This window comes from Seriola dumerili, unplaced genomic scaffold (genome assembly GCF_002260705.1).
Source record: "Seriola dumerili isolate Sdu_G_001 unplaced genomic scaffold, Sdu_1.0 BDQW01000052.1, whole genome shotgun sequence".
Taxonomy (NCBI): Eukaryota; Metazoa; Chordata; class Actinopteri; order Carangiformes; family Carangidae; genus Seriola; species Seriola dumerili.
This window is the reverse complement of record NW_019174307.1, coordinates 2870577-2886674: the sequence shown is the minus strand read 5'-3', so window position 1 is coordinate 2886674 and position 16098 is coordinate 2870577. Positions and strand designations below refer to the sequence as shown.

The window sequence follows — 16098 nt, the reverse complement described above, 5'->3', positions numbered from 1 at the left end:
AACGGCCATTATCTATTTTAGATTTTAACAAACTTGGCAAAGAAGAAAATATTTTCAGAAATAAAAATTGAATTAAATGATGTATGGTCGTCATAAAAGGATGAAGTAAAAGACGCCTGGATACTTCAGTGCACACCTGAGGTAACGTGTACTGTAGACAAAGTAGCAAGCTAGTGTGAACTGTTCAGGTCAGGAAAATATGTCGCTTAGCAACAGTCAAGTACCAGTCCAGTTGCGGAACTATTTGTGTCGGCGTAGCCAAATAAATGATGAAATAAACAAACAGATCACAATATGTTTGCTTATTACTGTTAACTAACATGGCGCTCGTAGAACTGTTGTATAAAAGCAATATCACATAAGAGGGAGTGATGTTTTACTGAATATTAGCACGGCGGTGATTTGTCGAAAACAGTTACAGCCGTTTGCTTAATGAGCAATGGCTGTGACGTAGCCGCCCCTCCCAGTCTGTAGCTCTGGCAATGTCCCGCCCACAGCATCTGGGCATCTGATTGGTTATACGTCACGAGTAATAGCCTATCAACGCTGAAGATTCATGTGCACGCCAGGCCTGGAGCTGTATCAAAGGTAAGGCAGCTGATATCGCAAAAGTAGAAGAAGCTCACAATACTCTATGCTGAAGTTTCAATAACGTCACAGACTTATTGACAACACACTGAGCAAGAGAGAGTCGGAAAGGGAGAGAGATAAGCCATTGCTAACTGCTAAAATAAGTAACTAGCAGATCTCAATAGCCTGAAACCAACTGTGGAATTAGCGAGAAAGATTCTAAAAGAAGGAGAGAGGTATAATTCCTTCAGCAGAATCATTGGTATGTAGTCACTGTGATGAAGAAAATAGTAACATTAACTGGGTTGAGTTAGAGCAGCGAAAAACGCAACCAGTAACAGTAACTCCAGCAACTGGAAATGAGGCATTGGTTTACCTTAGCACGCCAACGGCCTCTCACTACTGCTATTTAAAAGAAATTTTGCACAAATAGAAGTGAAATTACTTTTGTAAAATGTACTCTTAATAAATGTTGCTGCGTTACATTTTCAGAAGAGGGGAGAGGAGGGATAAAACATGTTATAAGGTGATACTAGTAATGCAAGATAAAACTATAAAAGAACATATTTAGGCTACCAGACATATATATATATATATATATATATATGCATTGATAAATCAATACATATATGCCATTCCGAGGTGAGAACAGAACCGAAAGCAACCAATAAATTCCAATATACAATCAGTTGCCAGTTTATTAGGAGCACTTATCTAAAACTAATGCAGTCTAATGCACCAGTCCAGCAATAAATTCTCCTTCATGAAGGTTATAATGTTCGGTAGTGTGTGGTGCTGCTCAGCTGTATTGCATTATAAAGAGAGATGTTTTTGTTATTTAGCTTACCTTTATTGATATAAATAGGGAGGACAAAAATAATAGAAACACCTGGACATCATGGCGGTTGTTCGTAGACTTTGTAGCAGTAGTTTTATGTAGGTATACTGATAATTGGAATCAGCCCAGAAAAAACATCGGAAACACTTCAAATATTTTCAGTGTTCCTATCATACAGTATTAATTCAGAGATAATATTTTCTTTTTTATGACATTTGACCACCTCCACACAACTGGGAGGCCAACTGTGTTCTCTACATTTGACCTACAAATTAAATATCTGTCCCATACTGACAAACCCCTCCTCTGTGCCAAGTGTTGCACCATCTCACATGTTCTACTGACCTCAGGTTGGCTAAAAATGACAAGGGGGCGGGAGCTTAGCAGTGAGTGGGCAGACGGATCGCCATGCAGCTGTCATTGTAAGGCTTGCTGGACTGTGACTGTCATTTCCCCCTTCGGACTGACTGGCAGAGGTAGGGGGGGAGATCATGAGTGGGGTGGCTTAGCTCATGGGACAAGAAGGGGGGGGCACTGTGCAACTTTCTGGACAGGACTTGATGCTTACATTCAATCAGAAGCCAAGCAAGAACAAACCTGAAGGCCGCTAGGAATAAAAGGAAATTCACAGAAGACTCGCACACACCTTGTTCTGCAGAGAAGTAACGCATTACTGGGAGATGGTTACAAAAGGCTGAAAAGCTAGAGAACACCAGGAAAAGGAGTTGAAAAAGCTGGGCCGTCACTTTCAAGAGACAAGTCAAGGGAGCTGTTAATGCAACATGATCTAGTGGGTCTTGCCCTAAAAATACCTCTGGGCAGGAGAGAGGCAGCTATCTCTATCTGCTTAATTACCTGGTAATCAACTATTTCTTTTTCTTCTTTTGACAACAACTGAAGTCAGCAACCAGGAATTTGAGAAGAATTTATCCATGACAGATATGCTTCTGAATATTTTAATCTGCTTTTCCTGGTAAAAGAAATGTATAGACTATCTTATATTCAGAAATGTGAGATCCATGCTAACTCTAATGTAGCCTATATTAAAGACTGCTCATAGACACCAATGCCCTGACTGAATTTTGGTTTAGAATATTACACGAGGGCCCAGTCAGTGTTATAGTTATACAATTTAGTTAGAGAGTTACAGAATCCATTGGAGGCTCTACCAAATCAGTTCAACCATGAGAAAAGCAGAGGTGCAGATGACCCTGAAAAAAGGGGCAGATGAAGCAGCGGCACCCCCAAGCCCCATCATCCCCCCAAAACGGTCCAAAGCCAGCCCAGAGCAAGTTGTTTCAGAACCTCGAGGAACTGGTCATCCAAACCCAACTCCCCCTGTTTTTATACGCAAAATGAGGAACGCTGCCGTAGGGACAGGCTGTGACATCCGTCTCAAGGTGACTGTGGCTGGAGACCCCCAGCCATCCCTGTACTGGTACCACAATGAGGACCTCCTCAACATGGAGAACCAGGAGTATGGAGGGCTCTGGATTAGGGATTGCAAACCAAGTGATGCTGGCCTCTACACCTGCATTGCCAATAATCACCTGGGAGAGGCTCGGAGCAGCGCTGTACTTGCTGTCTTGGATCTGGGTGAAGGTAATATCAGTTTTACTTGCATTTTGGCCAGACTCTTTAATGAACAGGATTTAGCTCTTTCAAGATTGCAGCATTCTATGTGGGGTCTATTTATTTGGTATTTAGTAACCTAACTTATTTTCGAAAGTTGCTTTTAATTGTTTGGAAGAACTACAAAGCCTATAGTTTATCCTAGAGACCCTGATAACTGATGATCATTTTCTCACTCTACAATTAATCATAACATGATTGCTTGAGATCACTGTAATCATTCAGTTTTAGTTAGAAAATAATTTAATGTAACTTCCATGAAAATCACCCAGCATGCCAGTCATCCAAAAGGCCCTGTCCCCATTAGTGGCAAGAACTTGAACCCGTAATGTAGGACCTGTCTAATTTCCATTTCCTCTTCCTGCTATATAACATGATAATCCTGACTAATATCTCCATGAGGACATGAACTACTGTATCTGCTGTAGGTACTGTTTGGATGTTAAAACATTCATAGTCATATTTCAATGTTCATTTAGCGCTAATGTTTATTGTCTTTTGAACTTTTGTTCCCCAAGCATTAAAAAAAAACATGGTTACAAGTCATGATTTAAATAATTGAATGATTAGATTTTATTGATGTGATGCTACCCTCAGTAGGGATAAAATAGAGGAAACTAAATTCATAAAGTAACTACACAGGGCCTTGATATATATTTATACATATACAGTACACAAATGCATTGTATTTAGATATAGAACTCTAGCTCAAAGACTCTGGTTTGCTCTACAATATGCCCATAGATGTTGTTTTTGTCTACAAGTATATTATAAGATGCCATAACAGTATGTTATTCCTGCAATGCATTTTAAGAAAGTCTGGAAGTCTGTTATAATCTAAATGTTTTTTATATTAATAAGAGGCTGCATTTTTTACTATCTGTTAGCTGTTAGAGATTAGCATCTGGAGAGAAAGTTAATTAGATTTCCACCATGCATGCAGAGCCATTGAAAATGAATCATTCTTGACAGACCCAGCCAAATCAAGCCTCTGAGAGTGTATTTAAATCAGATTCCTCAGTGTCTAGCAAGGATGCTCTGAAGGCCAGTACAGCTCTTCTCTGTTTCAAAGACCTGCATTCTGATCAACAAAACCTCCAGCGCCAGTGCTGATCTAAATTCAGCTCACCTGATTGCTTTGACCACCTCAGCTCCTTTGAAAAATGACATTACCAGCTCTACAAATATGCCCTTCATATTTCAGCTCAGGCACTTTGTCATTGTTCTGCAGTGCTCAGCGTGAGTGTATAGTGGAAACTCTTTCTTCAATTTAGATGTGTCTTTTCCTGCTGAGTGAATATAGTTCAATCAGTTGAACAGAAGTAAAGTTCTCGGAAATGATAGCTGATTCTTGGATCCTGTATAAAATACGACTTGGCATCGACATAACAATGCCTGCTGGTTTTAAGCTATGACAAGATGCTCATTGCAAGGCGAGGACAAAAATTGGGCACTGAAAGAATGGTGAGGTCTGCAGAAGGGACAATGTGATGACGCGGATTCATTTTGGTGTGGGAAGCAAGAAACCACACTGTATATTTCCATATATACATGTATATATACACAGTATATATAATAGAATATATATATATATATAATAGTACATATTACCACACACACACACACACACACACACACACACAAACACACACACTTACACGCACTGATATTTATATATTGTGCATTGCTTTCAGTTCTGTGTCAACACCTTAATAACGTGTTGCTGCATCTCATCTTGGAAATACAGAACATAACAGAAGTGGTCTCTCACCACATCCTTGAGATACAGCGTACTACCATTAATTTCACAAGCACCAATAACTTTAGACATTACAATAAAGGACATTACAATAAAAAAGTCATTTCATGTAAGCAGACACACAACAGTCAAGTAGTTCACATGGGTCTGTTTTAAGTAAAATCAATCTGTCATTTTTAAGATTTTCATCAAAACAAGAACATTACTAGCATTTATAGTCATTCAGCATTGTACTAGTCCTAAGCTTATGGACATTTTGTGTTGTGGTATAATCAAAATGATGTCAGACTAGATAGATAATGTGATTTAATGCCACATAAGTGGTGTAGATACTGCATATCAGCAACAGTGGTAGCCCCTCAGTATTAGTCACAATCCTATCAACACTCTTCAAAAATCTTCAACCGAGGTTTTAAAAATGAGAATTTTCCTTTGACTCTCCATTTAACCTTCAGTTTGATTCAGCTCTCTGCTGCTTTGCCGTGTGCATAGTCTACAGCTGTCCCATCACTCAATGATACTGCCTGAACCCTTTCTCTCTCTCTCTCCTGCTTTGAAAATGTCTCTCTGTCCCGCCCCCCTCGTCCACCAACTCTCCCTAGTTATTTATACAGTGGAATGTGCCAGGCCTTAGATTTTTGTGATGTTAGCAGGCCAGCGTCTCTCCTGTTACACAGGAAGACATCACTGCTAATTTTAGCCTGGCGCTGTATGACTGTTTTATTCCCTCTACTGATCAGGGAATATGCCAATTTTGAGTCTCCAACATCTATTTAATACCCAAGAGCATAAAGATGTCTGCCACATGGTGCCATGTCATGCATCCTCTGTGATTCGTACTGTTTCCCTATCCTCTTTTGAGGTTTTGCATTGGATCGTGCAGTTCCACCTTTATAGGTATTTTGTCTCGATTTCCACTTTACATTTCACCTGTTCAAGTAACTTTAATGTGTAAGGGCATATTTATTATTCAATCAGTCATTCATTCATTTGACAAATTAATGGATAAATGGATAAAGAAATGGAACATGATAGATAAATGAATGTTAAAGAAACCTAAACCCTAAAACCTGGATTGCTACTTGGGGGCAAAAAATACTCCATATAGTCCTCTGTATTATCCAGTTAGTTAATAACCATATGTTGCAAGGCAAGGAACGTACAGTGGGTTTATCAGAGCTCTTTCACTGAAAACAGCTACCTACTGGAGTTAAAAGTTACGCTGATAAGAGCAGTGAGAGCAAGCGGGAACAGCGAAGTCACAGTCGTAAATCCACAACAACAAGCTGAAAGACAGTAGAGTTCTCCAGCGGAGTAGGGTGATAATTCTCTGTGCGTTTGTCACTATAAGTGACACCTTGATCATTACACATAACTATTTGACCCATTGTTGATTTAAGTATTGATTAGTTGGTTAGAATGTGTTTGACCACGTGGGGCAGCAGTAACAAGTTGTAAACAGAACACTAATCAAATTTTCCGTTCATATGGTTTATTTTTACACATCCAGCCAATACACCGCAACATCAGCTTCATCATTTAAGGTCGTGTTTAAGGCTGAAACAGTAAGCTACAGGCCATAAATCTAAAACAATGCACTAAAAGATGCTAAAAAGCTGAACAGTGCTGAGGGGAACTACAGAGTTGTGTGATTGTCTGGATGATTAATAACATCTCATTAACTTATAGTGGTTTTATATAGAAAGCTGTAATGCCTGTTTAAACTATCCAGAGAGATCTGTTATTGAGAACTTAAGATGTCACCACTGAGTGTGACCGTGGCCCCTGTCCAGTGTGCTTGGATAGTTTCCTCAGTGTTGTCTTCCTCTTGAACCATGAACGTGACTGAACAGGTGGAGCTGCAGTTACACTGTGGAAATCCCCTACATCACCATGTTGCTTCATAGTGAAAGACATAGAGATGGGTAAACGTGGTTTCAGTGCTTTAATCTAGCCCAGGTCTTAAGCCTCTTAGAGATCAGTAGCCATTTTGTACAGTGTGGAATGATAAATATGACATTTAGTTTGAACTATTTGCCCTTATTTTGTGGGAATTGATGTTAACACTTAGTCACATTGCTCACATAGGCACTCTGCAGTCACAGCGTAATTGATGCAGATCAAACTGCAGTGAAAACAATTTTACAATCTACCTTTTACCTCATGAAGCTGAGACAGTGACACAAAATCCATATTTTTTTAAATATAGTGTTTTATTTTACAAAATAATGCTACTAATCTTCAGCTACAAACCAAAAAGCAGATTCTGGATACACAATAGGCAAGGCAATTCAAAGTGCTTTACAGAGGCATGGCAATACATTAGAAATAAAAAATGAAGACAACACTAAAATTGCATTTAAAAACAATAACAAATTAGAAACATTTGAAATAAGCCACGTTAACATTGCATAAAAAGAAATAAACTTTTTCTTTAAGACAGAAACTTTTTTTGCCCGAGTGCACACTCCTCTGTTAAAATGCACCTTGGCTCTTTACAGTAAAGAAAAGCAAAAGTGCTAATTGATTGTGTTGCGTAAAAAAAAAAGTGAATTTCTTAATCTTTTTGGCCATTTTTGAGACCACATCAAACTGATAAACACGTAGCACTAACACTTTACTGCCCTTTGAAGTTGTTATGGCACATCAGAGGAAAGGAATTTGCTGGCTGTAAAACTAAAACCAATGAGCTAAAAGAAGCTACAATGCTTCATAGAGCTGGCAGGGACTGCAGAGTTGGGCAGTAATCCCTCTAAAAATGATGATTTGTTGATTTTTGGAGAAAGAAAAGAAGAAATAGAAATGTTAACACAGCATTAAAGGTGCCATATTTAGCATTTTAGTATCAGTGAGTCATTTTAATATTGGATATGGGATCATAACCAGAAAACAAGAAGAAAAGCTGGACGTAGTGGCAGTCTCTGCATTTGTCGTATGTGCTGGTGATAACATGCTGAAAAATATCACTTCAGTCTAAAACACATTACTCAGTTACAGTTACAGTAAAAACACAATCATACACAAGCATTAATTATAATTCCGGTACATAACCTGTGACAAAGCATATCGCTAACACAAGAACATCACGTTGGTTTGTCACAAGACTAAGAAGCATGACAGACTTCCTCTCTGTTAAATTAACGTTGCTTTCATATATGAAAACAACAAAAAAAACAAAAAACAGAAAAGGCCCACATGAAGAGCAGCAGCCAAGGAAACAAAAAGCCACTCCGAGATTACATAATCATCTAAGCATGTAATTAAGCCCGTAGGTATCTGCAATTATGAAAATGATAATTACTGTGTACTTACTGCACAATGTGCAACAGTTGGGAATTGTATATGAATTTTTATTGGAGTATCTTCAAGTATAACATTGTGAAATAAGATTTAGTGCCTAGGTTTTATTAAAAATATGAATTTACTTGCATGTGTGAGCAGACTGTCTGTATGCTCATGTAATATTTTGTCCTGAGCACAGTGTGATGCTATCAGAAGTGAAATGCCATTATTAAGTGTAGCTGTTTCCTTGTGCTGAATTATTCTTGGTGGTGTAAGCAGAAATGCGTTTTCCTTTCCCTCAGGGACAGGAAGTCTTAGATACTGAATCATTCAAAACGTATCATGTATAACATTTACAGGATAACCAAGAATTATTACAGAAAATATATCAAACAATAGCAGCAACTGAAATTGTCATGTACAATAGAATCCAATAGCTGTATTATGTTTTATGAGTGTAGTACAGCAATTAAATGTCTCATATCCCTTGGGCAGAGGATGGCTTTGTGTAGTCAGTGTAAGCAGCCAGTAACACATTTGCTGTGAGAGCGAACAGTGTTCCAGCAATGCAGAGGAGTGAGGAGGTCCCTTTAGCTGTTGCAGCGATTCTCCCTTTCTCTGCCGGCAACACAACATCGGCTCATTACACCAGTTGAAGAATATAGACACGGACACATGGGGAGGAAGGGAAAAATGAAAAATGTCAACCAATGCCGTAGAACACTGATCTCAAGAGGGCTGGATCACTCCCACTGGTTTTTCTGCCTATCGTTGTGCACTGCATGTGGGGTGGAACGCAGCGGGGGAAGATGCTTACACTGTCGCTGGCTATTGTGTGGACAGGGGGGGCTCCCTCAGAGTGGATGATATGCATTCAACAGACATTTCCACCTGCGGATGGAGGTCTCTGCTTTGTGCTTTTCAGAAACGGATTCTCTCAGAAGAAATGCTGAGACTCTGAGGTGCAACTTGTTATATAATGGACCAAAGTGCCTTCCTTCCATTTTTTCTTTGCTTTTGATTGAGAAGCTTTTACCTGCATGTTAGCAGCCTTCCAGTATATAACAAGTTGAATCTTTTACATCCAAGTCAGATGTTACTTGCTGGTGTCTTTATAGGACATTTTCTGATTTAGGCTTATAGTAATGGCTCGGAACCCCCAGTCTATCATGGGGAATACCCTGCTGCCGAATGTAAGCCAAGACAAAAGGTGTTTGTCGAGGATATACCAACAGTGGCCATGAAAAAAATCCAGACCAAAGAAAAAATCAGGCAAGTGCAATTTCAATTCATATTTGTCAATTATAACTCTTACATTTTCATTGTATGTGGAGCTGACAAGACTGTGAGATATTTCATTTTGAATGTTGACAAGCGTTTTGTTAACGCTACTACTCAACAACTGGCCACACAATGTTTTCTCAGCAGACAGTGTCAGATGCAATGAAGATGATTAAAGGAGATGAAGCTGCTCTGTAGAACCTTTGTGAGAAAGGGAAACTAGATTAGACCAGTGTTGTTGTGGAATATAGTGGCTGTGGCCAATGGAAAGTAGAATTAGGACTTTGATTAGAAATCACGAGGCTCGAGGCACCGCCACGCTGTAGCTTTGAACTAACTTAAAAGAAGACTTTCAGAGTTGCACTAAAAGGTTGAAACACCGATGTTTCTCAGACTAATGTTGCACAGTTATTTGCTTCTTTATTGTCACATAATACATTTTTTTTAAGTTATTTATGGTACTCTAAACATTTTCTAACCCTTATATGAGTGTGAATCTTAAATGAGCAGGATTGAACTGCTCAAAAGGATAACTGAAAGACAAAACCTGTTATTGTCCCCTCTTCAAAAATGTCACAATAACAAAGAGGGCAAAACTAAAGACACTGAGGATGCACTCAACAAAATCACTAAATCGCACTTTGGAAGCTGCAACTTGAGGTTTGTGGTTTTCTCAGAGACTGCAGAGTGACTCTTCCCTGGGAATATAGTGGGATATTTACAGCAATACTCCATGCAATCACCTATAATGCACCACTGCCATCACACCCCTGAAAAGCCAAACTAATTAAGTGTGTGTGATGTCTTATTTGTCTTATTTGCGGCTTCTTCCAAAACTGGCTTACTACTCAAGGTGTTTTTTTTAACACTTTCATGTAGCATGTACAGTACCACCCAAATACTAGCCTTTGCAGTATTATAATGACCAACCTTGCAAGGGTAATGCAGCTACCATATATATCTTACTTTTTGTCTTGAAAGCTTTTGATCAATTGGGTGTAGCAAAAAACTATGCGTAATTAATATAATAATTATGATAAATATATAGCAAAAGAAAGCACTTTCCATTTTTCATTCCATGTTATGGCCCAAAGCTTTTGTGTGTTTTCATTCTTTGTCTCCTTTTTCCATATTACCTTTCCTTTTTAGTCAGTTTTCCCACAAAGCTATATTACCCTTCATAATACCAGGCTGTTTTTAGAATGTATTCTCTTCTAAATCAAGAAAGATTAAAGACAGGCAGGGGTTTATCATGGTTAACACTTACCGGTTACACTAATCACTTGGTTACCCAGATTACCAGCCTGTCACATGGCTACAAGATCAGCAGTTTAATCAATAGACATGTTTTTAATAGTCATTTTATTTGAGATTTGGTCTACATCTGCTAATGCTTATGAATGCTCTGGGGAAATGGTTGTACATTTTTATAAACATTATGTAAAACTATCTTAGACTCATAGTGGCATATAGGACATGCTCATAAATAAAACATCTGCATTTCTAACTGCTTTATTGGATGATTATGTGGTATTCTGGGAAGGGATTGCACAGCAAACATCTAAAAGAGTTTTTGTTTGAAATCTGCAATGGAGTTATATGCTATTAATATTTCATGAATGTGTAATGCAACTTGTTATGAATGTAGATTTTATAGCCATGAGTAACATCATGAGCTTGACACATACAGTATGCATCATGTAAACCATTTAGAGTTCACAAGTTGTTGTTTTTGTTTTTTTTAGCAGTGTGAAACTTTAGTGTCTGCTGTTAAACATGTGGTAGATTTTGTTTTGACACTGAATTAATATCAGCATTCCCACATTGTACTATTGTGTTCTTTTACTGCAACGGAACAACAGATAGCCTCTGTAATTCCACCTACTGTGAAGCAAACACCTCATGAGAGCTGCTGGGATGCCAGTGACTCAATAGTGCTTTCTATTTTGAGTTCTACCAGTGACTGAATTTTCACTCAGTCTGAGAAAAACAATCACATCTTTGATATACAGCTGGAACAAATTTTTAGGTTTAAAAAGGATCAAAAGAACAAGAAGTTGATTTTTTCCTGAAAATAATGAAACTTCTGTATTTATTTTGCTGCTGATGATCAGATAATTATAAATTATAAAGACTCAGCAACAATTCAACTGTAGCTAATTTAGTACATTAGCTTAGTTGTGCAAATGAGACCCTGAGGGTGACAACTTTTCAAGTCAAATATAATAAACTAAAAATATAAAAACTAAACGTTTAGTTGATGAAAGTTTACAACTGGGATTCTGTTGTAAATAAATTACCAACACCAGAATTCACTGTCTCACTGCTGCCTGCAGTTGTACCACCATCAACGTGCACTGGGAATCTTCATTTGCCTTCCACCAGTCAGCAGAATAGGATAAGGTAGTCCATTGGTTCCTATAGTATGGAGCTGCCACTATGGAAACATTGTTTTCCACTGGTGTCTGATGTGACCAGTGTCACTGATTCTTTTTGCACTTTTATTCCAAGCATTAATTTTATTTGTACTATTTTTACTAAACAATAGTGTTCTTGAAACATTGCTCCAGTTAAAACCTAATTCTAATTCAGTGAAAATACTTTTCTAGTTTTTAAAAAATATATATATATTTGTTTATTTTTTCAGATTCCGAAACAACAGAGGATGAAGGCGGAGACCAATTTGAGACCAAAGAAGATGTTGGGGATGTTGAGGACCAGGCTGTGCATACAGGTATCCACCATGTTTACAATTTGCAGTTTCCAGTTTTTCCTGTAGACAATTTTAGATTTATTATAGGTGGATATATTATTTCTGTTTTGCTTATTTCCTCATTTCACTGCAGTATTGAAACCTTTATAGACAAATTAAGTTTATGAAATGTGTCAAAGGAAGCGTTTACTTCATGATTAATTTTTTAGCCGCTTAGGTCCAGAGGAATGAGCTGTAGATGTAAAACTTTACGGACCAATGTTAGCATTTATTTGGAGTGGTATTTGTGTGTACGTGGTGAATGTAAGCTTAACATTTGCTAAGCTTTTAGACCTAATTTGGAAATACCTGGCTCTTCAGCTGCTAATTGCTCCTTGTTTGGCATATAGTCACTAGATTTGTCTGTCTTTTTGTTAATGGGTAAGTAGTGTGCAGTCAGTTAAAGCTTTTTTGGTGAAAACAGCTGCCTGCTTTGGCTGGACACAATATTGATGAGAGCAGAGTTTGCAGGCAGGAAAACCAAAACAACACGCTGAGAGATGCTAAAATTCACTGTAGAGCTGGCGGGAACTGCAGAGTTGGATGATAAATTCTCTGTGGGTTTGTCACTACAAGAGACAGTTAGTCATTTGATCCATTGTTTATATTAAAATATTGATTTGCCCTGCAAATACCTGATTCCTTACATGTACAATTTGTCCTGTCTTCACTTTACATGAGATGCAGTGATGGACAAATGTGCAGAAGATGATAGTAGAACACAAGGACATGAGGATCACTCAAACACAACCAGGCAAGAAAGAAACATGCAGATTTTCTTTTTAAAAAAGACCTCAGTGTGCTCATTGTATTATTGGACTCAAATTCTCTACTAAAATACAATACCCAGCAGAATTAGTAACAACCTACTGACTCCAACAGATTTTGCTTCAAATTTCAGGAGTCAGTCAGAGGATTTTTCAAGAGATTCTCCGCCACAAGTCCTCCCACCGCCATCCCCAAGACTCGTCAAACGCCCCTCCACCTCTCCAATGCCAAGTCGCTCTGGTTCAACGACACCTCTCAGCTTTCGAAAGAAAATTGTTGTGCCAACTGAATACCAAGACACAGTGCCTGGGGAGTTTGAAGAAAAGGTTAAGCAACCAAAATCTGTCTCCCAAAGTAACACCCAGGACTCCCGCCCACAGACTCCACTGAGTGAGTACTCCCGCAAAGAATTTACTCTCAGACCATCTCCAAAGCTTACCAGGGCAAGCTCAAAGGTTTTTGAGAAGGTCCGTGGCTTAGAAGAGCGGAGACGAAGCCTTGATATTCCAGAAGGTTCCATCTCGGGAAGATCCTGGGCAGGGTTCAATCGTGCTGGATCTGTTGATTCAGATGATGGAGGAAGCCGGTTGGGCATCTCTAGAGAAAGTTCAAGGGAAGATCTTAGGGAGGCTCTGAAAGAGGATGCTGCTGAGCGGAGATCTATGTTTAGACAACGAGCTGCTTCACTGGAGGAGAAACCTCGCTACTCTCAAAAAGTTCAGGACATTGAGAACAAGTTCACCGAGGAGCTCCAACGCATTAAGAAACTTGTTGGAAAACCTCATATGAAGAAATCGTTTTCAACTGAACAGCTCACCCTGAAGGGCAAGCAGCGCCAGCCTTTCAGGAAAATTGAACCTATTCCTCCCCAAGTCCTCCAAAAGCTTCAGGAAAGGGAACGTACCCAGTGGTCAAAGGAACAGAGAGAAAAGGATTCAAGGCAGCAACCAATGCAGCAACAACAGCAAACACAGCCAGAACAGCATAAATCCCATCCCCAAAAGACAACAACTGTAACAGTCAGTAGATTTGGAGAGGTTGCAGGCACCCCAGAGTCAATGCAGTTATCTGACCTACCAGGACAACGATCAGTGAGAGAATTAAGTAGAGTCAGTCCTGTTACAGAAATCATTCAGAGATCATCATCACCAGCATTATATCATCAACAAAGGGAAGAGTCGCCAAGCGGAAATATTGCTGAGATGACGTTACGCAAGGTTGAACGAAGGCCACCAAGTCCACTTGTACAAAGAGTATCTCGAATGCAGGAATCCCCGCACATCCAAGAATCTCTTGTGCAAACATCACAAAAGGATGAAACTTCAGGGAGAAAGACACCAATAGAAGTAGTATTAAGAAAAATTGAAAACAGACCTGAAAGTCCACTGGTAAAAAAAAGGACAGTCATTGTACAAGATCTTCCTCCTCAACATCCTCCTAAACCCCCAAGGATGTCACCAGTCACTCCAGTGGAGGAGAAAATGGAAATGGAGCTCTCCAAACCAACATCTAAGATAAAAGTCCCTACCATTATTATTGAAGATGAAAAAATGGAAGTAGATGTTCCTCAGAAAACAAGTGACCCTCAGCCAATTCCGACTAGTGCCAAAGAGGGACAACAGCAGAAGACCAAAGGAAAAAACCGTCGCCCTCGACCCATGTCTCCAGAGTTAGGTTAGATTTGTTGTGTTTCTCTCATTAAGCTTGCTGTAGTAGTGTGAAGCTCCAGTCTGCTTGTTTTTCATGTTTAATCAATCAAATATTGGAAATCTTTCCTTACTAGGGGGGGGGGTTCACGGGAAAAAAATTACTTCAGGCTTGTCTTTTGTTAAACTTTGCAGATTCTTCAGATGATTCTTATGTGTCGGCTGGAGAAGACCCAATGGAGGCCCCTGTATTTGAGTTTCCCCTCCAGGACACTGTTGTATCTGCTGGTGCAGATGTGCTACTAAAATGCATCATCGCTGGAACCCCCATTCCTGAAGGTAACATATTGCACTTTGTATTTTAACCACAGAAACCTCTTATGTAATTGATATCCAAGTGGATTTATTTGTCTTTTTTTTTCTTCTCTGTTCAAGTTACCTGGACAAAAGACAACACTAACGTCATCGGCTTTGTAAATTACACAGTCAAAGTGGAGGGTGAACGACACAGTATGCTCATCAAATCAGCTAAAATAAGTGATGGTGGAAAATACTGTGTAACTGCTGTTAATCAGATGGGAAAAGCCTCCAGCAGTGCTACCCTTATTGTTAAAGCAGGTAAGTCAGCCCATTTAACTTGGATTAAGTCAGCTATACTGAAAATTGTTATCGTAGTCTGTCAAATATACAGCATAACTCTTATTAGTGCCCCATAGATGAATTAAAGAATACCCTATATATTCAAAAACAAGCCAACATAATAATCATCTAAAAAAAAAAACACAAACATCTTCTGGTTTATTTCCACAATAGCATTGTGTTTCAGCTGGTTTCTCTCCAGCTCCCTTGTTGCTATCTCTCTGAACAAAATGTGTGTGCCATATATTCCAGCTGAACAACCTCACTTATAGTTACCATAGCAACTCAGAGGCAAAACTGAACCTATAAATTGCCCACTGAGGCTCAGTGGCTCCACTCACTGTGAATCCACTATTGTTTGGATATCACATTTTGACATCTCAGATGCTAATGATTTTTTAAGGGGTTGCTTCTTTTTTTTTAACACATGAACTTCTTGAACTCCCATGTTCTCATTGTCTCGTGCTCTCAGTAACAAAATATAAGGTTTACAGATACAAAGTAAAATGTTCACATAGGACTTACTCATAAAAAGGACTGTATCGAACTGGAAGTTAAAATATAGTGTAATCTTGCTGCTTTTATAGAGCCTGTACAGGAGCCTAAAGGAAACCTGGGTGTGCCCATGGATATCAGCAGCCCTATTACATCTGATGAGGAGTATCTCAGTCCCCTGGAGGAGGGCATGGATTTTGGAGGGCCAGAGCCAAGGCGAACTATTGACACACGATTCAGGAAACCCCCTGCATTCCTGGTGAGACTCTACAGAGCTCATTAGATAAAGCCACCCAATTTCCTTTCCGACTTGTAGTATGACATTTGTCTTTTTAGCCTTGACACTTACTCAACTGCATCCTTGACTGGTCGGTTGCAAAATGCTGCATGAAAATGTGCTATGTACAGGATGTCCTTGATTGATCGATATTAATTT

At 39.0% G+C, this 16098-nt stretch overlaps 1 protein-coding gene across 1 annotated transcript in view; it reads left to right on the top strand.

Annotated features, from left to right (window-relative positions):
* The first annotated feature begins 2592 nt into the window (after window positions 1-2592).
* Window positions 2593-16098, top strand: part of LOC111218816 (striated muscle-specific serine/threonine-protein kinase-like) — a 33213-nt gene continuing 19707 nt past the window's right edge. The window contains exons 1-6 of the mRNA XM_022741292.1: window positions 2593-3010; window positions 12010-12096; window positions 12997-14556; window positions 14724-14867; window positions 14964-15146; window positions 15755-15921. Coding sequence (XP_022597013.1) covers window positions 2593-3010; window positions 12010-12096; window positions 12997-14556; window positions 14724-14867; window positions 14964-15146; window positions 15755-15921 — 2559 coding nt within the window. The remainder of the gene's footprint in view (window positions 3011-12009; window positions 12097-12996; window positions 14557-14723; window positions 14868-14963; window positions 15147-15754; window positions 15922-16098) is intronic.